At 45.3% G+C, this 25,573-nt stretch overlaps 1 protein-coding gene across 4 annotated transcripts in view; it reads left to right on the forward strand.

Annotated features, from left to right (window-relative positions):
* The window catches only part of KIAA1549L (KIAA1549 like), a 294,948-nt gene that overhangs the window by 264,808 nt on the left and 4,567 nt on the right, over positions 1 to 25,573 (forward strand). For 3 of the 4 annotated variants that reach the window (XM_019037520.4, XM_019037521.4, XM_055356550.2), the window contains exons 17-20: positions 5,733 to 6,083; positions 16,210 to 16,307; positions 18,948 to 19,096; positions 21,068 to 21,219. In XM_019037520.4, the coding sequence (XP_018893065.4) occupies positions 5,733 to 6,083; positions 16,210 to 16,307; positions 18,948 to 19,096; positions 21,068 to 21,219 (750 nt within the window). The remainder of the gene's footprint in view (positions 1 to 5,732; positions 6,084 to 16,209; positions 16,308 to 18,947; positions 19,097 to 21,067; positions 21,220 to 25,573) is intronic. The other variant, XM_055356549.2, reaches the window with a different exon arrangement.

The following is a 25,573-nucleotide window of genomic DNA, read 5'->3' on the forward strand; positions in this document are numbered from 1 at the left end:
AACTCCATTTATTAGAATGCTATGAAATCGTTATTCTCTATACATTTATTTATTGATGGAGATACTTACTTACAATATTGTTGAATTAAAAAGGTTTCAAAATATTGTAATGTCATTTTTAAAAACCTTATATATGTGTGCATATATATATTTATGCCTGCATATATGTGTGTGTTTACAAATATATAAAATATATATATGCCTACATATATATGTATATGTGTGTATGTATTCTGTTTATAAAATCATGACCCAAACAGCTCAGTCTGAGAGAGTATCTAAGTCAAAAGAACTCTGCCAACAAAAGTAATTTTAAAATACCTCTACTCCTTTACTTATATTTTTATATGTGAGAAGGCAAATACATCACACTCAGTAAAACTTTCTAAATTCCCTTAATTACTCTGCCATTCACATGCCACACCTGCTTCTGCACCTCTCTTGAAAATCTCACTATAAAATTCTGCAGTCCACACCTCTTCTGCCTCTCATTGCCCATCCCCACTTCCTAGTCTCCATCACGCACACAATCTATGTGGAAAAGCATGGGCTCTCCTTGGAAGTGGAAGAAGGAGAAACTGACCTGGGTCAAGCTCACACTCTCTGTAGTGGCCTGGGGCAGTGGGGAGGGTGTTGGCAGTGCTTTAGCATTCATAATCCTCATCCTATTTCATATGCATAGAAAACATCTGGAAGGATGTGCACGAGGTCAAAATGTTAACAGTAGTTATTTCTGGAGATCAGATTAGAGTAGATTTTAATTTTCTTCCTTTTGCTTATCTGTGTTTTCTAATTTCCTACCATGAACAGACATTCCTTGATGAATATTTTTAGAATTTTTATTGAAGTATATCTTGATTAATTTATAAAAATAGCTTTTTGAAAAAAATGAGTTTCTCAGAGCTTTTCAAGAACAGGAAGTCAGAGAAGCAAGTATGGTCCATTCCAAGTTAAAGAGGTTTAAAAATACATTCTGTGTCCCAGATACGGCCCCAACCCAAGCCAACTGTCAGCCAACACTGGGAAATTTGTCTTTGTTCCTGTCTCCCCTCTTTTGTCAAATAAAAGCAAAAGGCATTTTCAGAAATGTGCCAGTGAGGGAGAAGGGTTTAGGGCAAGTTCAGCCAGTAGATGTGATAATCTCGTATCTGAAAATGGACACAACTGCAGAGCTCCGAGAGACTAAGTGAGGAAACCCACGTGGAAAAGCCAGCACAGAGCTGGCACACCACAGGTCCTCGAGTCAATTTGAGCACCTACTATATTTGTTCGCTAAACAGACAATTACAGCTTCACCTCTGGGCAAGATCCTGGATTGGGGGCTGTGAATACAGTGATTATAAGACACTGACCCAACCCTGAAGGAGTTCCCAGTCTATGGAAGGAGACAGATAACAGCAACAATAATAATTGCAGCTAACATTTATTAAACAAATGCTGATGTGCCAGATACTGTGGCACATATATAATATAAATGCTTTGTATTTATACATTGATGCTTTTCATCCTTATAGTAATCTATAAGGTAGATTATCTCAATAAGTATTTTATCTTCTTTTCTGGTCACAGAAATTTGTTTGACTCTGTCAGAGCCCACAACTATAGTATGGTAATGGATCTGTTTATATATATATGTATATATATATATATATATATATATATATATATATATACACACACACACACACACACACACAGTGGGTAAGAGCTTAGGTGACGGAATCAAACTGTGTTCAAATCTCAGTCCTGCTAATTATGGGCAACACATTTGTCTTTCAATGCCTTAATTTCCTCTTCTGTAAAGTGGGAATATTCATAGTTGTTACTTCATAAGTTCTTATAAGGACGAAAAGAGCCGATATGTTTAAAGTACTTAAAACAGTGCCTGGCATGTAAGCTGTTAATAAATATTAGCTGCTATTATTGGTATTGTTATTATTTGTTTCCTGCCATTGATTGGGAGCTCCTTGAGGGCAGGGTCACTATCTTATTAAGTATTGTATCCATCACCCCCAACCCAGGGCCTAGTACAGGGTTGAAACCAATAATTGTCTGTTAAGCAAAAGGACAAACTTATCACTACTCAATATGTTTTAGTGGGGGAGGGAGGTGCAGGGATGTTTCTCTTCATGAGTAGATGTCAGATTCCCCCAAAGATGATGATAATAGGAGGAGTATGGCATCTCCTAGAGCAAGTAGAGTCCAAGAAACATAAATGTCAGACGTAGTTCAACTCTCCCATTTTACAGGTGAGGAGCCTGAGGCTTAGGGGGTTCCTGCAACTTCTTATTGTCATGCAACTCATTAGCATTGGAAGAAATGTGTTAGGGAAAGTGGGCCTTTTATCTTAACCTCAACTTCCACCTCAAGGGTGTTATAAATAAAGTGACGGTGCTGCAAAAGAAATAGCACTTGAATATAAAATTTTCTTTTCAATTCTCAGCAAGGCAAGTTACTTCTATAGAAGGGTGCACCCTTATAGATGGAGCAATGGTGAGCGCACACTTGGATAAGGGAGGGGAAGGGGTTCTCACCCCTGACGCATGTGGCCTCTGCTGCTGTATTGTTCCCCTATTGGCTAAGGTTAGACTGCACAGGCTAAACTAATTCTGATTGGCTGATTTAAAGAGAGTGACGGGTGAGTGGTTCGGGGGGCGGAAATGGTTATGACAGAGCAGGTAATTGGAATGAGTCAGGGTAGAGTAGGTAATCAGAATGAGTCAGGGTGGAGCAGGTAATCGGAATGAGTCAGGGTGGAGCAGGTAATCAGAATGAGTCAGGGTGGACCAGGTAATCGAAAAAGGTTTCTTTACAAGGAAGTTAAGTTTAAAAGTAGAAGGCAAAGAATTGAGCATACTGACATACTGATGCTTTGAAAAGAAATTTAGAACTTCTATCTATCTAATAAGGGGAAGTGGACAGAATTTATTTCAGTTTAAGTTCACAAAGCTTGATTGAATGCCAAGTGCCTGTGCTAGGCTCCTGAGAAACAGAGGTGAAATGGGTTCAGGGAGCATCCAGTCTTGGGGAAGTCATACTTTAAGTAAGCGAATCCAAGTGTGATGAGAGGAAGCCCAGGTATAATGAGAGCTAGTCTTGTTTCTATCTGTAGCTATTGAGAGATGATTGGTGGCCGGATCAAGCCTGTTGAGAGTATACTTGGACCTTCCAATTAAAGGGAACTCTCCATGCAGAATGGAAACCCTGTGGGGGAAGCAGAGGCTGATCTTCATTTAGGGGTCATGGGGTAGGTGGCAGTGGGAGCCTGGAGAAAAAGTCTCCACCTTCCCAGCAAAGGTAGCACTTACATATGTGTGTATATATATAACACATATATGTGTGGTGGCCTAGCACTCCCCTACCAACCTTCTCAGAGAACTCACCCACCCCCAGTACTACCCCACCCCAGGGCTCTTGGGGCAGTGGGAATAGGGAGATGTTGCTAAGGAGTATGCTTTTGCCCTAAGGCACAACTATAAATTCATGTGATAATAGATCTACCAATATGTCTGGAAATGCACAGCACAGCTCAGGGGTGGGGAAATTGTACCTCAGCTCACCCCTGTGCTGTTAATCTCCCACCTGGGAGCAGTTTAGCATTAAGCCTCCGTTATGTATCAGGAAGACTCTGGATGTAGGGAGGAAGGGCCTTGTGTGGCTAGCAACCAGCACGAACAGGACATTTACATGAGAGGCAGTGCCGTGCTGCAGGATGTGCATGGGTCAGGAGCTGGGAGCAGGAGGCTCTGCCATTGCCTGCCTCTCCGTAACTTTAGATAAGTCACCTCCCCATATGTAAAATGGGGCTTGAGTTTAATGATCTCCTAAAGTCCCTTCAGGCTCTGAAATTCAGTTCTGAATGTTCTATGCATTGTGAAGAACGTAACTTTCAAGGGTTGCATTCGCTGTTCTAGAAGGTATCGCCAGGCAAAACCACATCTCAACAGGCAGATCTGCTGGCTTTCAGGGAGCACGTTTCCCACTCAGCGACCTTAAGCTTTTTCTCTTAAGAGCTTCTAAGAGCAGAAGAGCCCCAATATGTCCCCAGCCCAGGAGTTTGGGGGGCATGCACCCAGGCATGAAATGTCTTTGAGTTCTTGTTTATGATCGCAAAGGTAACTTTACATTCTACTCCAGAATCTGTCCTTGAGTATAAAAATAGTACAGTATTTTAAATTACTTACTGTAGATGTTTGTTGATAAATCTAGACTTAGAGGCTGATAGAAAACCTCACTTTTCATCTTGAACTTTAGCCAAGTCCTAACTCTAGGAGATAAGATGACAAGAAATGTGTAATTTTTTGTGCTTTCTATATTTTCACTTTCTTTGCTAATGAGCGTGTATTAATTTAATGCTAAAAAGGTAAATATACTTTTTAAAATGAAGTATAATGCAGTTATGACCTTCATGTGTAATATTTAAGGAGGGAAGGACTCCCCATTTTGGGTGAATTCCCTCATAACATTTACTTGCTGTGCTTATTTTATACATCAAGGTGCTTTATACATAGTAATTACATGGAAATATGTGTGGTTGAATGAATAAAGTAATAATGATGATTATGATGATGACAGCAACTAGTATTGTTTTTACCATGTGCTACTATACTAAAGTCTTTAGATGTACCTTTATTTAATCCTTATAAAAACCTTTGAGGCAGTATTATCCTCATTTTACAGATGAGGAAACTGAAATACCAAAAAGTTAAAGTAACTCTCCTGGTTGGAATGTTTTGAACACCCTGTCTTTTATCTTCTCTGTGCACCTTTATGGGGTCTAGCTATTGCTGTGGCATCCGTCACAAGGCAGCAGCCTCCCTGTATTGCCTTGGCAGTCCCTATCTCTTCCCTTCTATGTTCTTGCACCTTGAGATTCGTGCACGTCCAGACTGGTGGAATAAACTCCTACAGGCATCCCCACCTAATGATGGCACAGAAGCCTCAGAGCAAGAAAGCAGACACTTACGAAGCAAGCATTCATTAGCAGGCAAGCACGAGACCGTCCATGCAGCCTGTTGTGGAAGCTTATGAAGTTCCAGCTGTCTGCCCACCCTGGTACTGAAGCTGCTCGCTGAATGAAAAGTTCAGTGAAGAAAGGCAGGAGAACGTTCTAGATCAGTAGATTTCAAATTTGAACAGGCATCGGAATCTCCTGGCGGGCTTATTAAAGCACAGATGGCTGGGCCTCACCCCCAGAGCTTCTGATTGCGTACCACGCTTTAAGATCTGTGATCTAGAAGCAGGATTTTGTTATTCTGTCTGATAAGTAGCATCAGGCAATCAGCACTTCCTTAACCAAAGGCTGGACACAGGACCATTTAGGGAGTGAATCTAGAATGCTACCCCTCCAGGTGTAGATTATAAGACATTCCAGGGTCTTATACCCTAAGGCATAGGGGTGGGGAATGTCTCTAAAAGATTTTACAAAGTACCGTTAATGTCATCGGTGAAAGCCATTTCTCGAGTCTGTTACACTAACAGGCAGAGCCTGCAGCGTTGGTCAATCTATGGGCAACTGAAGTGCACACCGATAGCCAGAGTGTGGCCTTCCTGATAGAGTGCTGGCTGAATACCCCAGTAGTGTGAATTCCTAGATAGGGCACGTAGGATATAATTTAAATTAGCACAGATGCATCCTAGCACCTGTCCAAGTGAATGTTTTAGAGTAAATTACAGAGCACCTTCACGGGAAGGAAAGTAAACACATCAATGGGCTTTGTTTCCTCCCACAGACTGAGCCTGAAATCATAGAGGAAACCAACATTGACAGAGTTCATGAGCCCCGGGGCTATTCCAGGTCTCGACAGGTGAAAGGCCATTCGGAGACCTCCACACTGAGCTCCCAGCCATCCATCGACGAGGTCAGGCAGCAAATGCACATGCTGCTGGAGGAGGCCTTCAGCCTGGCATCCGCGGGCCACGCAGGCCAGAGCCGGCACCAAGAAGCCTACGGCTCAGCCCAGCACCTGCCCTATTCGGAGGTGGTGACCAGCGCTCCAGGGACCATGACGCGGCCCAGGGCTGGGGTGCAGTGGGTGCCGACCTACCGCCCAGAAATGTATCAGTACAGTCTGCCCCGGCCGGTAAGTCATTCATCCCACCCGCCTGCCATCATCCGGTCAGTCTGCCCAGTGAGTTCCAACAGGAGACTCAGAGCAGGGGCTTCTACAGATAAAAGCTTTGGGATCTGGAGATGAACTGTGCCAGGTCCTCATCCCATCATCCCATCTTCCACCCATGATCCAAAGCCTAAGCTTTTTGACTCCTGTGGACAATGCACGTGAGAATCCCTTCTCTCCAGCCATAATGTATTTTAGAATGAATTGCCTTTTCTACTATCCCTTCTATAAATGGCTGACCATATTCTTCACGCACTGGTGGTTTCCTACACTTTCAAGCCTGAGACCCATTTTAAATATCAAAAGGCATCTCAGAGCCACATGCTAAGGGGTTGGGTGGCCTGGTGGTTTAAGCGCACAGGCTTTGAGCCAGATGGCTCGACTTTAAATCTCAGGTCTACCAGATGAAAGTTGACAGAATCAGAATGGAATCACTTGTGTTAAATAAAATTAAATGAAAAATTTTGAAAACCTGGCAAATAGAGCCAAGGAAGGCCAGGGAGAGTTTCATGCATAAATCCATGCTAGCAAGAACTATCATAAAAGACTCTGCAAAAATCACAGTCTTGCACAAAGGCCATTGCAACCTTACACACACAAAAAATACTTGTGCAAGGATATCTGTCCAGCAACTGCCTGTCCAGGCTTGGACTGGTACCACACTTGTCATTGATTTTTGCAGCCAAGAATAATTATTTCAAAACAATTATGCAATCCTCCCTCTTTTTCCTTTAAAAACTTTTGTCTTCCTTTGCCTCCCTGAACACAGTTTACTATGGCATGGGTATTCCCATTGCAATAACCATTCCCAAATAAACATCATTATTTTTAGAGACCAAAAAAAAAAAAAAAAATCTGTTATTTAGGTTGACAGCCACTTCCTGGCTTTGTAACTTGGGAAAATTATTTAAATTCTTTACAAATAAGAAAAATAAGCTACTTCCTAGACTTGTAAAGATTAAATGAGTTGGTGTATGTAAGGTACTATAAGAATGCTTGGTACGTAGTAAATGCTATAAGAATATTAATCATGGGTTGGACATGGTGGCTCACACCTATAATCCCAGCACTTTGGGAGGCCGAGATGGGCCGATCACTTGAGCTCAAGAGTTCGAGACCAGTCTGGGCAATGTGGTGAAACCCCATCTAAACAAAAATTAGCCAGGTGTGGCGGCATGCGCCTATAGTCCCAACTTTTTGGGAGGCTGAGGTGGGAGGATTGCTTGAGCCCAGGAGGCAGAAGTTGCAGTGAGCCAAGATTGTGAGACTGTACTTCAGCCTGGCTGACACAGTAAGACCCTGTCTCAAAAAAAAAAAAAAAAAAAAAGAATATTCATTGTGATTATTTATTAAGGAGCAATTACATTTCCATATTTGAAAAAGCATCCAATGACTGAAAGCTTCTGTAATTTACACTTGATCTTTGTATCACAAAAACCGAGAAGTTATAAGTTTTTGTGACTTAAATCACAATTTTAATTAGTTTGCATTTCATTCATCACCATAGCATCTAAAATATATATTTTTAAAAAGACATAGTTTTATAAACCATAGACTGTAATAGACAATGCCTCGTGCATGTATAGATGCCAGATTCTAGGAATCTGGGTTGAGTTCTGGGTTTCAGAGAGAAGGGCCTAGACAGCCAGATCAAGTCTTCCAACAGGTAAGAAGATGCAATGGCCCATAGCCATCGTATCTCAATTTTGTAAAACCATCTAAAAAAAAATCCATTGTGGGTCATATGATGAAAACTTAAATGGTTCTGCTTATTATAATTGGGGCTTAGTGTTTGTGGCAAGAAGGACAAAAACATCAGCATTATATATATATTATAAATGAAGCCACCTACAGTGGAAAAGGACTGTGAAATAACACAACAGAGAGATGGGTCATCAAACCAGAACTTTTTCTTTTCTTTTTTCTTTTCTTTTCTCTTCTCTTCTCTTCTCTTCTCTTCTCTTCTCTTCTCTTCTCTTCTCTTCTCTTCTCTTCTCTTCTCTTCTCTTTTCTTTTCTTTTCTGAGACTGAGTCTCAGTCTGTCACCCAGGCTGGAGTGCAAGTGCAGTGAGTGGCGCAATCTCGGCTCACTGCAACCTCTGCCTCCCAGGTTCAAGCAATTCTCGTGCCTCAGCCTCCCGAGTAGCTGGGACTACAGGCGCATACCACCACACCCAGCTTTTTTTTTGTATTTTTAGTAGAGAGGGGGTTTCACCACATTGGCCAGGCTGGTCTCAAACTCCTGACCTCAGGTGATCCACCCACCTCAGCCTCCCAAAGTGCTGGGATTACAGGCGTGAGCCATCACAGCTGGCCGAATCAGAACATTATTAAACGCAGTCTTTTGTTATTAAGGTTTCCTTCTTTATCAACAACCTGTGAGGTCCGTATTTTCAGGAAAGGAGAAAATAGCTAACAATACAGAGTAGAAATGATGATGATTCTTAACCCAAGCTCATGCAGAGTCCTTTTGTGCTATGATAATGTGGAAATCCATAGAAAAGGTGGCGATTTAGAATGATAACTATGATTACTTTCTGTCTTCTAAAGAGGAGGTGCTTTGAGCTCTGCCGGAAGGTAATTGGAAGCTGGTGGTTTAAATACACTAGGCCAGGCTAATGGCATTTATACCATGGAAAAGGTTACTGCTGGCGGCCTGGGATTTCTGCACTGCAGTTCAGGAGACTCTTGATCATATTTTACCCGTTAACTCTGTGAAGAAATTGGACTCCACATCTAATGTCCAATCCAATTTTGCTAGCAGTCATAATGGATCTGTGCCAAGCAGAATTAAAACATACTACAGCCTTCCTGTTGTTGGGAGACAAGAAGGGGATTTCAAAAAAGACAGCAGGGCTAACACATCTTCCCCACTAGACTCTTTACAGATGGAATTAATGGTAATAACAATAACAGCAACAGTTGGCATCTGTTGAGCTCCCATTGTCTACTGGACACAGCTAAGTGCTATGTAGAAATTATCTCTTCTAATCCAACAACCACCCTTTGAGACCAATATTATTATCCCAAAGTACTCAGTGAGGAAACTGAAGCTTGGAGAGGTAAAGAAACTTGCCCAAGTTTATGCAGCAGTAAATGGCAGAACTGGAGTTAGAACCTAGAGCTGCCTAACTTCAAATCCCACGCTCTTTCTACCCGCTGGGTGACTTATAGGGACATCTTCCAGGCTCTGATGAGAACTTGAATATCCAAACTTTGGAGTATAATCTTCTTATAAGGAAGCTTACCCAAGGCTGGGCTTTGTGGCTCATGCCTGTAACCCCAGCACTTTGGGAGGCTGAGGTGGGAGGATCGCTTGAGACCAGGAATGTAAGACAAGCCCTGAGCAATATAATGAGATCCTGTCTCTACGGGAAAAAAAAAAAAATTGGCTGGGCCTGTAGTCCTAGCTACTTGGGAGGCTGAGTTGGGAGATCTCTTGAGTCCAGAAGTTCAAGGTTGCAGTGAGCTATGATGATACCATTGTACTCCAGCCTGGGTAATAGAGCAAGACCTTGTCTCTATTGTAAAAAAAAAAAAAAAAAAAGCAGCAGCAGCAGCTTACCCAGTTGGAATTTTGTCCATTCTTATCATTGCCCTAGTAAGGGAGGCATCTCCATTAGGGTAAAATTGGGAATTTTATGGTCTTTTTTTCCTCCTCTCCTCATAAAAACAAACAACTCCCCCAAAGCCTTTGTTAATGAGGAAATATGCAGATATATCAGCTATGACTTTGATTCTGCCACAACACTTGGATTCAAGAAATGTTGCATTTCTGCATCTGTAGTTCCAGCTACTAGGAGGCTGAAGTTGGAGAATTGCTTGAGCCCAGGAGTTCGAGGCTGGCCTGGGCAACACAGCACAATCCCATCTCAAAAAAAAAAAAAAAAAGGAAAGAAAGAAAAAAGAAAAAGAAATGTTACATTTCTTGTGTTTCTCCAAATCAATGTGAATCTATTCTGAACTCCCATCTGGCCCAGGGCATGAGAGATTCAATGCCAGTTATTCTGGGGCTCCTTCCGCCTCTGGTTATACAAAAGTTATTAGTGGTTTGATGAAGTGAGGTCCTCACCAGGAAGGAGAGGACCTGCACCAGTCACTGTTGACAGTGCATGGTCCAGCTCGCAGGAGTCCTTGAAGGCAGGCCATTCTATCATAGCTGGACCAGATATGATTCTATGTATCTGGGCCAGATTGGGAATGGGGCTCTCTGCCTTGGAACGGCCCTAAGAAATCCTTCCCTGTAAATCACCTACCTCTGGCAAATAAGTACCCTTATAAGCTTAGAAAAATCCTTATAGTGAGTAAAATCCACAGTTTGTACAGCAAGGCTGTATGAGAAGGGAGAGAGGGAAGGCGGGAGAGGAAGGCTGGAGAATCCTTATCTCAGCCCACAAACTCAGATGGGCAAGAAAAGTAACTTTATTTTTCTGTGATCTTCTCCGTGTGCCAGAAGCTCAGTCTCAGTTCAGGCTCTTCCTCTGTATTTTATGGGGACCTACATGATGTTGGGTAGGAGGAAGGCTGCAGTATCTGGTCCCCGTTTGTCCTCATCTCACCACTCCAGCTGGTGTCCCTGAGAAGCCCTTGTTCCCACCTTTTCTCGGGTTACCCGTCCAGGCAGAGCATAGCCGTATCCTCTTTCTCCTACTCAACACGCCTTCACCAGATTCTTCCCTTCCTTCCTTCCATGCTTGTGTGTGTTCAGGTGAGCTCACTCTGTCCCTTGCTCTGTCATTACCTTGCTCAAGCACACATGCACACACACGCACCTGCCCCTCTCCGGTGGCTTCTTTGCCACCACACAGGACTGTTAAAGGCACTTCTGGTCTACTTCCATACCACCATACTCTTCTTTTCCTGCACCCCGTGGAAGGAGGGGGAATTTTGTGCTGTTGCTGATTCCTGGCCTTTCCTAGAGGCAGACACAGGTTCCTTGTCTTTCAGATTCCCCAAATTTTGATGAGACTTATGTCCTCTCCTCCACTTCTTCCCCCAGGGTGAGACAGGACAGAAGGCCCCTTTTCCAGGCCCACTGGCATCTAACCTCTTGCTTCCTCTCTGACTCTCCTCTCCTTCCTATCCACAGAGTGTAAATGTACCTCGCTTCTTTGAAATCTCTTGTTTATGGCATCAAACTGAGTATTTTAGGACTTAGATATTCAAAATCCTAGGTTCTTGCAATTTAGTAGCTTTGGCTTATGAAACTCTGATAAGAATAGTCGGGCGGATCACAAGGTCAGGAGTTCAAGACCAGCCTGGCCAACATGGTGAGACCCCATCTCTACTAAAAATAGAAAAATTAGCCAGGCATGGTGGTGGGTGCCTGTCATCCCAGCTACTCGGGAGGCTGAGGCAGGAGAATCGCTTGAACCTGGGAGGCAGAGGTTGCAGTGAGCGGAGATCACGCCATTGCACTCCAGCTTGTGCAAAAGAGCAAGACTCTGTCTCAAAAAAGAAAAAAAAAAAAAAAGAATTGGCTCTTGTGCCCTCCTCAGTCTTTTGTGCCTCCTTCCCTGGGACAGGGAAAGGGCCCTGGATTTGAAGAACTGTGGAGGAAAAATGACTACGATTACTGTTGAGCATCCCAAATTCTTCGGGACCCCTTTACCAGTCCCTCCAACCACAGGCTGTCCCCTGCAGCCTGTTACCCCTGTAATGCCACCCTGAAGGTTTATCTTCACCAGATCCCTCCTCCTGGGTAAATGCACATGCACAGAAGAGACCAGCATGCACTGGGGCTCGTCGGAGCTCCCTCTCCACTGGGAATGCTAGAGAGTATGGCACTGACCCACTTCCCTCATTCCCTCCCGAGGGACATTCAGCACTGAAACTTCAAACAGACTGTGGTCCCCTCCCCCTCCCCTCCCCCTCCCCTCCCCTTCCCTCCCCTTCTCCTCCCCTTCCCCTCCCCTCCCCTTCCCTCCCCTTCTCCTCCCCTCCCCCATCCCCTTCCCCTCCCCTCCCCTTCCCCTCTCCTCCCCTCTCCCTCCCTCCCTCCCTCCCTCCCTTCCTTCCATGTTACAACCAAACTTCTGAGCTCAGAGAGTGCTCTCTTCTAGTCACACACAGCCTCCTTCAGCCTCAAAGACCTGCAATCTGACTGCCTTCAGTCCTAAGTCTTTTATCTCCTTCCTGGCCAGAGGGCAGGGACCCCAAAAGACGGGGTCCTTAGGTTTTCCTCACAGCCAGCATCATGGCACTGGGAACTTGGAACCAGGCAACAGTTTCGTGTAATAGCTTCCAATGGATTCCTGTCACAGAGCAGCCAGGAGAGAGCCAGATTCCAAATACATGAGGCAGGAAACTAGAAGGCAAAGACAAGAGGACTTAGAACCAGGGGGAACATGCACAGGAGTGGGTAGAAGACACCCTGGGGGAGGATTCCTTCAACCACGAGCACGTGGCACAGGCTGCCCCCTCTGTGTTTTGTGTGGCTCCCATGGCTGTCCTGGGGCCCTGAGGATACAGCCCACAAGGGTCTGCCTGATCTCCTGTGCCATCTTGCTTTGTACCTGGCAAAATCTTCAAGAAGGGAATTCCCTTGCTGCTTGTCAGAAGTTCAGAATTTTTCATCAGTTCTCTTGGTGAACTGCTATAGGACATCCACAGACATAGAAAGCCTTTTCTTGGCTGGGAAACTCTGCTGACTACAGAATAAGCCTTCCAACAACCTGAGATAAAAATAGGTTGTCTGTCTCCTCCGCTGAATAGCATGAGAGGCCAGAAGAGAGAAGAGGGGCTGTAAATCTCCTTTGTCTATTTTGGGAAAGAAGTGCCTCACTTGGTTTATTGATAGTCATGGAGGGTAAAGCTGGAAGGACCTCCAGGACAAGGATTTGCTAACTGTCTGCAGAACCTCAGGGTTCAGGGAGGTCCTCAGGGGGTCATTAGACAGATAAGGGCCAAATTTACCAGGGACCTCCTCCCCAACTTCAACCAGAGAAGCCCTGCTTTCGTCTGTCTATGTATTAGGGTCTGCTGGAATGGTGTCATGGCTAAAGAAACTTTTGGAAGCTTGTGAGATAGGCCAGTGCCTTATTTCGCAAGGAAAGCAAAACAAAACAAAACCAAAACAAGGTTCAGAAAGGCTGAATGACATATCCAGAGAAAGTGAATGGCTGAATCAAGATAACAGCCTGAGTTGCCTTACTCCTTGTTCACTTAGCATTCATTCAGAAAATTGTTACGTAACATGGCTAGGGGCAAGACATTTTGCTTGGTGATGGGGGACTACTGTAATAAGACAGACCTGGTTACTGCACTCCAAGGCGTTTAGGATGTAGTGGAGCTGAAGATTTGGTTCCCTGAATGCTGCCTTAGCATGCATTGTTTACTGATGCTCAAAAAAAAAATGGAAGTACAGCACAGCAACGTAGCTTTCCATATTGATTCAGTCAGTACTTCTGGATCTGGGCAGATGTTTTCTTTCATTCTTGTTCTAGAAAGATAGTATTGCTGACATACTTCTAGGTTGACTCCTCTCTGAGCACTTTGCATTCCATGTCTTCTGGTTGCTAACGAGAAGCCATTTGTTAGTGTCATTGCCATCCCTTTGTAGGTGATATGCCTTTTGGGCTGCTTTTAAGATCTCTTTGCCTTTGGTATCGTTTCACTACAGTGTATCTAGATGTGTGTTTTACTTTATTGATCCTACTTGGGATTATTAATTTACTTATTTTATCAATTCTGGAAAATTCTTAGCCATTGCTTCTTCAAATACTGCCTTGTCTTTGTTTTCCTTCTTCTCTCCTTTGGGACTTTGGTTAGCTGCATGTTAGACCTGCTCATTCCATCCTCTGTGTCTTGTATTTCTCTTTTATATTTTCTATCTTCTCAGCCCATTGTGCATCATTCTTAGTAATTTCCCCAATTCCATTTTCTAGTTTATTAATTCTCTATTTGTGATTAATCTATTATTTACTTCCTCTACACTGAATGTTTTTATTTTAATAATCATGTTTCACTTCTGAAAGTTCTATTCTTTTTCAAATCTGCTGGATCATTTCTAATAGTATCTGTGTGGTCTGTTGTTATTATTATTATTATTATTATTATTATTATTATTATTATTATTAGACGGAGTCTTGCTCTGTCACCCAGGCTGTAGTGCAGTGGCGTGATCTCGGCCCACTGCAACCCCCACCTCCTGGATTCAAGCAATTCTTCTGCCTCAGCCTCCCAAGTAGCTGGGATTACAGGTGCGTGCCACCACGCCCAGCTAATTTTTTGTATTTTTAGTAGAGACGGGGTTTCACCATGTTAGCCAGGATTGTTTCGATCTTCTGACATCGTGATCTGCCCGCCTCACCCTCCCAAAGTGCTGGGATTACAGGCGTGAGCCACCACACCCAGCCTGGTCAATTATTTCTTAAAAACATTTCTTACATTGTTATTTTTTGTCTTGTGTCCGGAAATTCCAAACTCTAAAGCCCTTAAAGGTCTGAATCTTGTTTGTTTTTTCTACTCTGTTTAACTTCACTTTTCTGATGTGTTCGTGGTCTTAGATCATGAGCTCCACTTGCTTCATCTTCATCGGTGCTAATCCAGAGAGACTACTTTAGGGATACTTTTCTCCAAAGAGGATTTACAATTGCTTCTGCCTGAGCTGGGAGCATTGCCATCCATCCTGCCTCCCTAGAAGGGACCAATGCTAGCCTCCTTTTGTGTTGGAGGTGAGTGCCTCAGGTTCAGCCACCTCACCTCGTTCTGTTCCAAGGCTTGATCTCTTCATCAACTGTCAGTATGGCGTTTGTTTTCCAGGCCACTACACCTTTCATATTTGCTTACCTTCAGTATTTTCACCTCTGGTTTCAGCTCATGGTTTTGTTTTAGTTTGCTGAGGTGTGGGGTAGGGGAATAGTCCCTTGGGATTTCCCTGACATCTTGCAGTTTCACACTGCATTAAAAAGTAGGTTTAATCCTGGACCTCGTCGTTACTGAGTGGGTTGGCCCTTATGAAGATGTAGTCTGCCATCATGCTGGAGGGAGAAGACTTCATTCAGTTGAAAGAATCCTGTTTGTGGATCCCCTGTGCTGCTGTTTTTTGTTCTGATGCCTTCAGGTTTAAAATCCTGTCATCCTCCTCCTTGAGAGATCTGATGGGCAGAATACCTGAAGAAAGAAACGGATGAGAACCGCAAGTAAAGCTTTGTCTTCACAGAGAGCATTTCTAGATTTTCTCTTGCTAAAGGAGGTTGTGGCCTGGCTCTTTCTAATCCTGTCTGTCTCTGTCTGTTTTGCTTTTATCCCCTCACATGTTGATAAAAGTCTTCACTTTTTTGGTGACAGTTCTAGTCTTTTATCTTTGAATAGTGCTTTATAGATTGCAAAAGACATACACACACACACAGACTTACCTGATCTTCTCAGCAGCCCTCTGAGCAAGCATTGTTGTCCCCATTTCAGAAGAGGTCCAGAAAGGTCACCTGAGTTGCTGAAGGACCTAAAGTCTGTTCATCAGGACCTTCACACATACCTCCTCACTCCAAATCCATTGCTTTTCTCCACTAAACCTGCTCTCCCTTGAGAGAAAGTAAAACACAATCAACGATTCATCCATTTAATCATCTAATATTTATTGATCACCTGTTATATATCAGGCACTGTTCCAGGTATAAGGATATCTCTGACAACAAAGCCCTTGCCCTTATTACACTCTAGTTGGTGGCAGATCATAAATAAACAAGCAACCATATAAAGTCAGAGAGTGATCGTTGCCATGATGAAAAATAGATAAATGGGGCTCTAGGGGAGTCTGGGGCTGGATGAATGAAATGAAGCGTGAAGCCCTGGGAAGAATGGTGAGGAAGGCACCCAGGTGGAAGAAAAGCCCAAGGTGAGACAGAATTTGGCGTGTTCCGAGAATGGTTGGAGGGCCCTGTAAGTACAGTGGCCCCAACAAGAGTGGTGGGAGGTGCAGTAGAAGAGATGGCTGGAAACATGTGAGGGAAGATCTTAGAAAAAAGTCTGAGTAAGGAGGCAGAGTCTGACCCTTGGAAGTTTGCTTCCTCCTCAAACAAGAGGAACCTGTGTGCTGATCGACCCTGGGTGTTAACAACTCTCCCTGTATTGCTTGTCTCTTTCACAGGCTTACAGGTTTTCCCAGCTTCCTGAGATGGTCATGGGCTCACCGCCTCCACCCGTACCTCCCCGGACTGGTCCTGTGGCTGTCGCTTCTCTCAGGCGGTAACACCTTCCTTTCTTTGTTTTGTTTGGAATATTTGGAAAAGGGTCAGTCCTATGTACCCTGACCTGACAACAGCACCGGCAAATTTCCTTCATGCTCCACCCCATCCAGGGTGTGTCACTTGTACAGACAACCATGCGCCTGTGGCATCCCAAGTACCATGAATGAACAGATCACGGTGCTTTTGTGCTTTTTAACCAGAAAGTTCTTGAGAATCCACAGTTGAAGAAGCCCAAGGTCAACTGCCCCATACCTGGAAAGCCTCAGACCGTGACCTTGAACATCTAAAAATGACTCCAGCTCAGGCTACCACAACAGCTGCTACCAAAAGTCCCTTGGTTATTTAAGGGTGGTGTCTGAGAAGCCAGGGAGGGGCAGGCATGTCTGGGCATCCACCCCAACTCTTGACTTCCAAGAGGGAGAGATTGAAAATGTATGAAGTCAGATATCTCAATTGCAACACATATGTTAAGCATGTTCTTTGCTTTAGGAAAATCTAACGAGTGCATGTTTTTAATAAGGATTGACAAGAAGAACAAAAGCCCTGAGCACTGGGACAGGCTAGAACTGTGCCCTGGGGTACATGTGGACCACTGCCCTGGCCTTCCTACTCCAGCTTCCCCCCAACATACAAATCACATCCTATCTGTGAACCATGGGTCTGGGCTTTGTGAATGGGGAAGAAAAATAGGAGTTTCCCTCAGAATAGGAGGGACCCTGCTCTCATTGCCAGTGGTTTAGAATGCAGAGGGGCGTAGACGTCACTTCTTGCCACCAGCCGAGCCTGGGTGGAAAGCAGCAGACCCTGACCTGCTGTGCAGCCCCAGCAGTTGGCCTTGCCCCTCCAGCCGCTGTTTCTCTATCTGTAACATGAGCACAGGGGCCTAGATGATCTCAAAAGCTCCAGGATTCCCCAGAAAGGGGTCTCAGAATTGCTTATCAAGCATAACTCAGAAATTTTCCGAGGAAGGGTTTTCTGAACAAGTAGCAGATGCCTGGAACAGTGTGTGGGAAGCCAGGGCTGTGGGAACAAGCAAGCAGAGAGGGAGGGAGGGAGACCCCACCCTGATGAACGGTCACATCATACAGCCTCCACATTGGACCTTCCTAGGAGAGTAGCAACGGGCTTCTTGGTTACTCCTGAGAGTCCTGGATTGGAGGGGCCTCATACCAGCAATTTGTGGGAGGTTTGCTGAAGGCCAGCATCAATTTCTTATTTCTTCTTTCAACCATCTGTCTCCTCCCAGGCCCCTCCACGCCATTTGCTATCTTGCCACATATCGGGGGTCGGGGGTGCACTGCCCTTCATATAAACTCAGGATTAGACCAGGAAGGAACCTTTGAGATGAGTTTGTCTACCCCTGTCATTGTATAGATGAGGAAACAGGCTTGGAAAGGGAACGTAGGCTGGGCATGGTGGCTCATGCCTGTAATCCCAGCACTTTGGGAGGCTGAGGCGGGTGGATCATTTGAGGCCAGGAGTTTGAGACCAGCCTGGACAATATGGTGAAACCCCGTCTATACCAAAAATACAAAAATTAGGTGGGCGTACTGGCATGCACCTATAATCCCGGCTACTTGGGGGGCTAAGGTGGGAGAATCACTTGAACCCAGGAGGCAGAGGTTGCAGTGAGCCGAGGTGGTGCCACTGCACTCCAGCCTGGGTGACAGAGTGAGACCTTGTCTCAAAACAAAAAAATAAAAATAATGAAAGGGAAGGTAGCTGGAACCCAGACCTCTGCCTCCCATGTTCTCCCTTGCCGTGGCTGTCATTTGCTCTGTGACAGCCACTGCTCAGCTCAGAGGGTGGCCCTGTGGGGGGCCAGACCTGCTGCAGCTGTCTTTGCCTCTCTCCCATTGGGCTAATTTTAGGGGAGCCTGAAGTCCCTCTGTGAAACTGCCTCAGGCAAGGGTTGATGCTTGTGAAGGAAAATGGTCTGTGGCTGAAGGACCCTTTGGAAAACCAGGAGATGCCCGCGTCTACAGAGCCCAGGCTGCCCTCTTCTTACATGGCTTTCTGAGCACTAAGTAGAAATAGGATGTGTTAAATGGGCTTGATTCTCTGATTGCCCGGGGAATGAAAAAAAGTTCTGTTAGAATGTCCACTGCTCCCTGGAGCACCCCGAGCTTCCAAGTCTTGGGCTTGGTGCTTCCTGCCAATTAGGAACAGGGAATGTGGCTCCCCAGCTGTCCCGGGTCCCCTTTCTGGTGTCGGTGAGAAGGGAGCAACCAGGCACTCGAGAGAGAGCCTTCCCATTGGCTGCTGATGATGTCATCACCCCCTGGGTCGACCATCCCCAGCTAATACCCAAGGCTAATTGCTTTTCTTATTTTATGTGGAAATTAAATGTTCTACCACCCAGAGACATGAGAGCCACCCTTAGGGGAGAACTGACCTTGAACGTCTAAAAATGATTTCAGCTGAGGCCACCATGACAGCTGCTACAAGTCTGGGTGCCTCCTGCCCTGCTGGTGTTCCTAGAAGTCCGTTTGTTATCTGGGAATAAATCCAGTCCTGGGGACCTTATGAGGCTTGGAGGCAGCTGTCCATACCAAAAGGTGACGGGGCGCACTCCTCCTGCTCGGGACGCCGCCTGAGGTCTGGGACAGTGCTAACGCAGTCCCTCTGCCCCATCTAGATCCACCTCAGACATCGGCAGCAAGACCAGAATGGCCGAGTCTACAGGGCCCGAGCCGGCCCAGCTGCATGACAGCGCCTCCTTCACGCAGATGTCCAGAGGCCCCGTGTCCGTGACGCAGTTGGATCAGTCGGCTTTAAATTACTCAGGTGGGCAAGAGAAAAGCCCAAGTGTGCCCCCCACCACTGCTGCTGTGCCCTGTCCTCCCTCAAATCCCCAATTCCAATCTCCTTTCTACCTACCACCCTCAGGAATCACAGCCACTGCATTTCTGGATCCCCTCATAACTTCAGGAGCCCCAATTAAAAGAGCTGCTGGTTTTCTTTCTTTTAAAGATCTGAAATTGGGTGAAATCCCAAGTTATGCTAAAGTCAGCATGTATGTTAACATTTTGCCAGACTTCAGTTCAATTTTTTTGGTTTTGTCTTTAAAGCATTCCAGATACAGCCATCCACCCCCATTTCATTCCCCTTCTCTCAAAAGGTGATCCCGGGCCTCGGGTGATAGGTTTTAATCCTTTGCCACATATGTATGTTTATATAACAGTCTATATTAATGTTTAATGTATTTGAAATTTACATAAATGATATCATGGCATACATTTCCTTTTGTACTTTCTCTATTTAACAGTGTTTTAAAAAATTTCTCCAGGTTGCTATATGCATACTATATAGATCTAGTTCATTCATTTAAACTGCCATGTGGTATTCTATGATAAGCCACAGTTTATACTTTTTCCTATTGATGGACATAATGGTAGTTTCCAGTTTTTTGCTATAACAAACAATGCTGAAATGAACATTGAGGTTTGTACATGACGTAATTGGTTTCTTAGTTTATCCAAACCATACCTTTTAGGCTAAAACTGCAAGCACTCAGTTGCCAGCACTTAGTAAAGCATTCATGGTGTCTAGAAATTCCACCAGTGAAGTCCATTTCTTTTGGTTCTTTTTCTTGACTCTTTAAAAATACACATTCTCCTGGGAGGAAAACACCTGACCACCAAGGTGTTATTTCCTCTTGCTGGCAGGTCAGGGGTGTTGGGATGGGGATGGGGGAGTTGGACCACCACTTCTGTAGAAAGCCAGGTCTGAGTCCCAGCAGATGATGCCCTTTCATTCTGACTGCGAGGGTGAGTGGGGCTGCATGGCAGGTGGAGGTCTGCTGCTCCCCCGACCCCTGGAGACCTTTGTCCTCTCATCCCCTAGCCACGGCCAATCCCAGAGTCCTCCTCTGCTTCCCTAGATTCCCCAGGCCTGGGCAGATGCAGGCCTAGTGGGCGGGGTGCTGGCTGGGCCCACAACTCCCTCTTTAGGGGATGAGAAGAAGGGAAAATTCCAGAGCACTACTAGTGCATGCTGCATTTGGTGAAGTTAGAAAAAGACTTTCCTTCCCCAGGTGAGTACAGACTCCACCCCTGGCAAAGGGAATACTGTCTGGACTTTAGGCCCACTTGGCCTCTAGGCCAGATGCTCTTGAGCAGTGCACCATCTGCCCAGCTGTGCACAGTGGCTCTAGAAGAGGTCCACAAAGAAAGAAGACCAGGTGGCCTGGCGCGGTGGCTCATGTCTGTAATCCCAACACTTTGGGAGGCCGAGGCAGGCGGATCACAAGGTCAGGAGTTCGAGACCACGGTGAAACCCCATCTCTACTAAAAATACAAAAAATTAGCCGGGCACGGTGGCAGGCGCTTGTAGTTCCAGCTACTCAGGAGGCTGACGCAGGAGAGTGGCGTGAACCCAGGAGGAGGAGTTTGCAGTGAGCCAAGATCGCGACACTGCACTCCAGCCTGGGCGACAGAGCGAGACTCCATCTCAAAAAAAAAAAAAAGAAAGAAAGAAGACCAAGTTTCCTCCATCACATCCCACCTGCCTCTGTTGCTACATCACCTGGGATCTTAGCCATCATGGCCAGGTCCACTGCACCTTAAATGAAACTAAATTCCCCAGCAAATGTTACAGCCCAGAGCAAGCTCCCCTCAGCTCAGACCTGATTTAATGAGACTTCAAATCCAGCAGCCAGCCAGGGAGCCAATGAAACTGACTTTATTTGGCTCTTGGGTGGCTGGATCCCTCAGACCAGCCTCTCTTAACCTCCCTCCTCCATTTCTTCCATGCCAGGTAATACGGTGCCAGCAGTGTTCGCCATCCCAGCTGCCAACAGACCTGGCTTCACCGGCTACTTCATCCCAACGCCTCCCTCATCCTATAGGAACCAGGCCTGGATGTCCTATGCAGGAGAGAATGAGCTCCCGAGCCAGTGGGCAGATTCGGTGAGACCCTTGCTCTTCACCTCATAAAACTTTACCTGCTTAACACATGCCAAAAAGTAAATTAGATAAAAGGTTGAGACTGAAGGTTTTGTTATCTCAGCCTCTTCACAGTACCCGGATGACTAAAGTCAGCCGTTTTAAAGGAGACAGATGGTGTGGTGAGAGGGGATGTCCCCTTGACAGAGGACCTTGAGACCTGCCTTCTAGTGCAGCTCCCACCTCTTCCTAGCAGGACAACCTTAATCAAGTACATTTTTATAATAATAACTACCATTTGTTGAGTATTTTCCATCTACTAGACACCTTGTCAGATGTTTTGTTTATATTATTTAATCTTTATTACAATCTTAGGTAGGTATTATTCCCATGATTACTCCCATCTTGCAGATGAGGAAATCAGGGCCGAGTCAGGGGATGCCACTTATCTAAGGCCACACAGCTAGGAAGGAAATGCCAAGGACAGAATTCAAACCCACACCTGTCTGGCTCCAAAGCTTTTATTAAATTTGTTTCTTTTAGCATACAATTCTGTAAAGTTTTAGAAGAAATGTCAGAAAATGAAGGATTAGAAACCCAAGATTGGGCTGGGGGCCGTGGCTTATGCCTGTAATCCCACCACTTTGGGAGGCTGAGGCAGGCAGGTCACCTGACATCAGGAGTGAGAGACCAGCCTGGCAAACATGGTGAAACCCCTTCTCTACTAAAACCACAAAAATTAGCTGGGTGTGATGGTGAGTGCCTGTAATTCTAGCTACTGGGGAAGCTGAAGCAGGAGAATCACTTAAACCCAGGAGGCAGAGGTTGCAGTGAGCCAAGATCGCGCCACTCCACTCCCGCTGGGGCGATAGAGCAAGACTCTGTCTCAAAAAAAAAAAAAAAAAAAGAAACCCAAGACTGAATTGTTACATTTATTAATTTTCCAGATGACCAAGTCTTACCCCTTTAATTTCCAAAACATTTAAAAATATATGCAGCTTGGCATAAAAATATTTCTGAAATGAATGCTATCTTCCCTCTCTTCCGTTAAAAGAGTATACAATGTAATTTGCCTTTTATGAATGATTCAGTATCCTTATGATGCCTCATTATACTAAAATGGCATTTGTAGGATGAACTCTCATGGCTCGTAGGATTATTGACCTTATATTGTGAAATATCTCCAAACTGCTATAATTTTTGGAGTTACTATCATGGCTCAATATATTTTTTTTCTGACTTTGCTTCTAGTGGCCACTCAATATTGCTGTTAATGTCCCCACATCTAGTAATATGCCCACCCTTAAGTGTGCTTTGCATCATGTGCCATTATCTGCAAATGAGGCTTATCTGTGCTCATTAGAATTGTTTGTAAACTTGGAGTAAATAAGCTCTAAGAGAGGAACTAGAGGGATCCTCTGCTGTTCAGTCTGTGAATCTGAATGTGGGACTTTACGGCATCTGTTTGTATTGTTTGGGGCCCTTTTTTGTGTCCTTTGTCATTCTCTGCTATTCCATATGGCTAATACCACTGGATATGATTTGAGCAATTCAGAGGTTATTGATTTTGTAATTCCACTTCATCTGAAAGTTATGCAGACTTTTCAGAAAGTAGATGATGTTTAACTTGAACTACTTAGGCAGTAATTCCCTTACGCCTGCAGCTTTGACACTTCACCTGTTGTGTGGAGTGTAACCCTGGGCACCAACTGGAATTGGTGAAAGTATTTTCCAAAACCTTGACCCCTGTGTTCAAGACACTTAAAATGATAATTTAGCCAGGCTTATAACTACATCTAGATGCCTTTGGGCTCATAATTGCCTTAAAGATGAAGACAAAGGAACCAAGCAAATGGAAACGTAACCTTCCTGTCATGATGACTGTACTGGACCCTTCTGGGCTCATCTCCCAGTGTGAAGGAGAACCAGTGTCCTATTAGTTGTTTTTAATTAAGAGGAAGATGATTGCTGCAGCCTAACTGGGCCTTTCCCGGAGCCCAATTATCACCTGCAATTAAGCAGGGAGGCGTGCCCATGAAAGGAGCAAGGTGAAACGGGTGATTTATAGCATATGAAAATAAGTGCAGGAAGCTCAGAGAGACCAGTTGTCAGCTTGAAAAGGGTCCAGGAATAATGCACACCTTCCACATCTATGTGAGAAAGTAAAGTCCCTCACCAGCATTTGGATGTCTGACCTTCCTGATCCCAGGAGCTAGCTTGGATAAAATCACCTGGACCTGGGATAACAAATAGGTTTCATCCTTGGTGCCAGATGGAGAAGGATTGGGAGGGGCTTCCAGGCTCAGCAGGAAACTGTGCTGTGATAAAGTTGGTGATGTCTGCCATGGGCACTGGCTAGGGAAGTAGTAGTATTTGCCAGCCCTGAATTTTGGCGGGAAGAGCATGATGGCTCCAGCCTGCATCTACTATAAGGGAGGAAGAGTTTCTCATGTCATCTTCCCTGCTTCTGCCCTGCTGCTGAATATTGCCCTGAGGATACTCCAGTGGGATCAGGTATCCCTTGCCTGTCCCAGCCACCAGCACCAACAAGCTTGATACCATAGAGCTGAGGGGTCTCAGGAGTTGGACATTGGCTCTCTCAGCCACAGCAAGTACAGTTAGCTGAATTTGAAATGCAGGGAAAGGGACTGTGGTAGCTTCCTTCTCAAAAATTTGACCCCAGCCAATCATTCTTCAGTGATTTTCAAACTGTGCTCCTCAGAACCCCAGGTTCTGAGAGACTCCCTGCTCTTGCTCTGCACAATTCTGAGCACTGGTGTACAGCAATAAGCAAGTGAGGCACTCTCCATCTTCATGGAGTTGACAGCCTGAGACAGGCAAAGGCATCAGGAGCAATAACTGTTACACTGGAGAAAGTGCAAGGAAACATTTAACAGGGACCCCTAGGCTAATGTTGGGCTGGGAAAGGTCTCCTGAAAGAAAGGAAATTTGAGCTGAGATCTAAAATACGTACCCCATGTCCTGGTCTTGGTTCTTTGGTGAGCCCAATAACCTGTACCTTCCCAGCTCATGTGGCCCAAGGACTCAGACAGCCCAACTCTGGTTTTCCTCTAAGATACAAATGAAACATATCAGTCCTTGTATATAAAGACCCACTCTTAGTGCCATTTTGTCTGTCTTTGCTGGGTCTTGTGGGGAAATCAAAGTCCCAACTTGTAACTTGGGACATCTATTCCGTTACTTCTTTCCTGGCTTGGGTCCTCATCAGTTCTCATCTGACCCATTGAGAAAGCCTTAGAACTTGTCTGCTCCCTACCTCCAGTGGGTCCACCTCCAGGTGTCCTTTCCAAATATAGACTCCCCCTCTGCCTGACACCCATCCGTGGCTCCCAGCCCAGGTGTCAGCCGCACATCTCAGGAACCTGCCTTCTCAGGAGGGATCACCGGAACATCCAGCAGGGAGGAGAGGGGGCTGCTTTCCTACCACACATCCCCCATCTAGAGTTTCTGAGTCATCATCCCATCCAATTGGTGATGTCCTGCTCGATTCATATGTTCAAATCCTAACCCCCAAGGTGATGGTATTAGGACATGGGACCTTTGGGAGGTGATTAGGTCATGAGGGCGAACCCCCTAATGAATGGGATTAGTGCCCTTAGAAAAGAGGCGTGAGAGAGACCCCTGACCTCTCCTGCCATGTGAGAGGATAGTGAAAAGAAAGACAGCTGTCTCTGAACCAGAAAGTGGGCCCTCACCAGATACAGAATCTGCCGGCACTTTGATCTCGGACTTTGCAGCCTCCAGAACTGTGAGAAAGAAATTTCTGTTGTTTATAAGCTCCCCAGCTTATGGTATTTTGGCATAGCAGCCAGAACAGACTAGGACTTCCTGCTCCATCCTCCCTTAGGAGCCAGCTGAGCATTGCTGTTAAGCATGGGAACAGGCTGTATTTCTCAGAAGTGTGACATTGAAAACGGGTAGATCAAACGGGACATGCAGACTCTGTAGCCTGATATTCAGCAGCTTATGAATCCAGCCCTGTCTGTCTTGCCTGAGCTCCTCCCACACTAAACACACCCTCTCTGGTCAGCCTGAGGTCACTGATGCTCCCTGGGGACACTCTCTTCTTTTTGTACTGTTACGGGATCTTTGGGGTATCAATTTTCTTCCTGGAAGCCTCTGTGGCCGGTGGTGCTTTTGCCTGAGTTCTTGTCCTGGGTCCAGGAAGAATGAGGTATGCAGACATGTGAAAAGTGAAGAAGGTGAAAAGGAGGTTTATTTAGTGTTAGAACAGCTCAGAGGAGACCCACAGTGGGTAGCTTCTCTCTGTAGGCAGGTCATCCCATGGAGTGTTCAGCTTTCAGCAAAGAGGTGGCCCTGGGGAGGGTGGCTCCTCTCTGCCCACTGCTCATTGCAC

Source organism: Gorilla gorilla, chromosome 9 (genome assembly GCF_029281585.2).
Source record: "Gorilla gorilla gorilla isolate KB3781 chromosome 9, NHGRI_mGorGor1-v2.1_pri, whole genome shotgun sequence".
NCBI classification, from domain to species: Eukaryota; Metazoa; Chordata; class Mammalia; order Primates; family Hominidae; genus Gorilla; species Gorilla gorilla.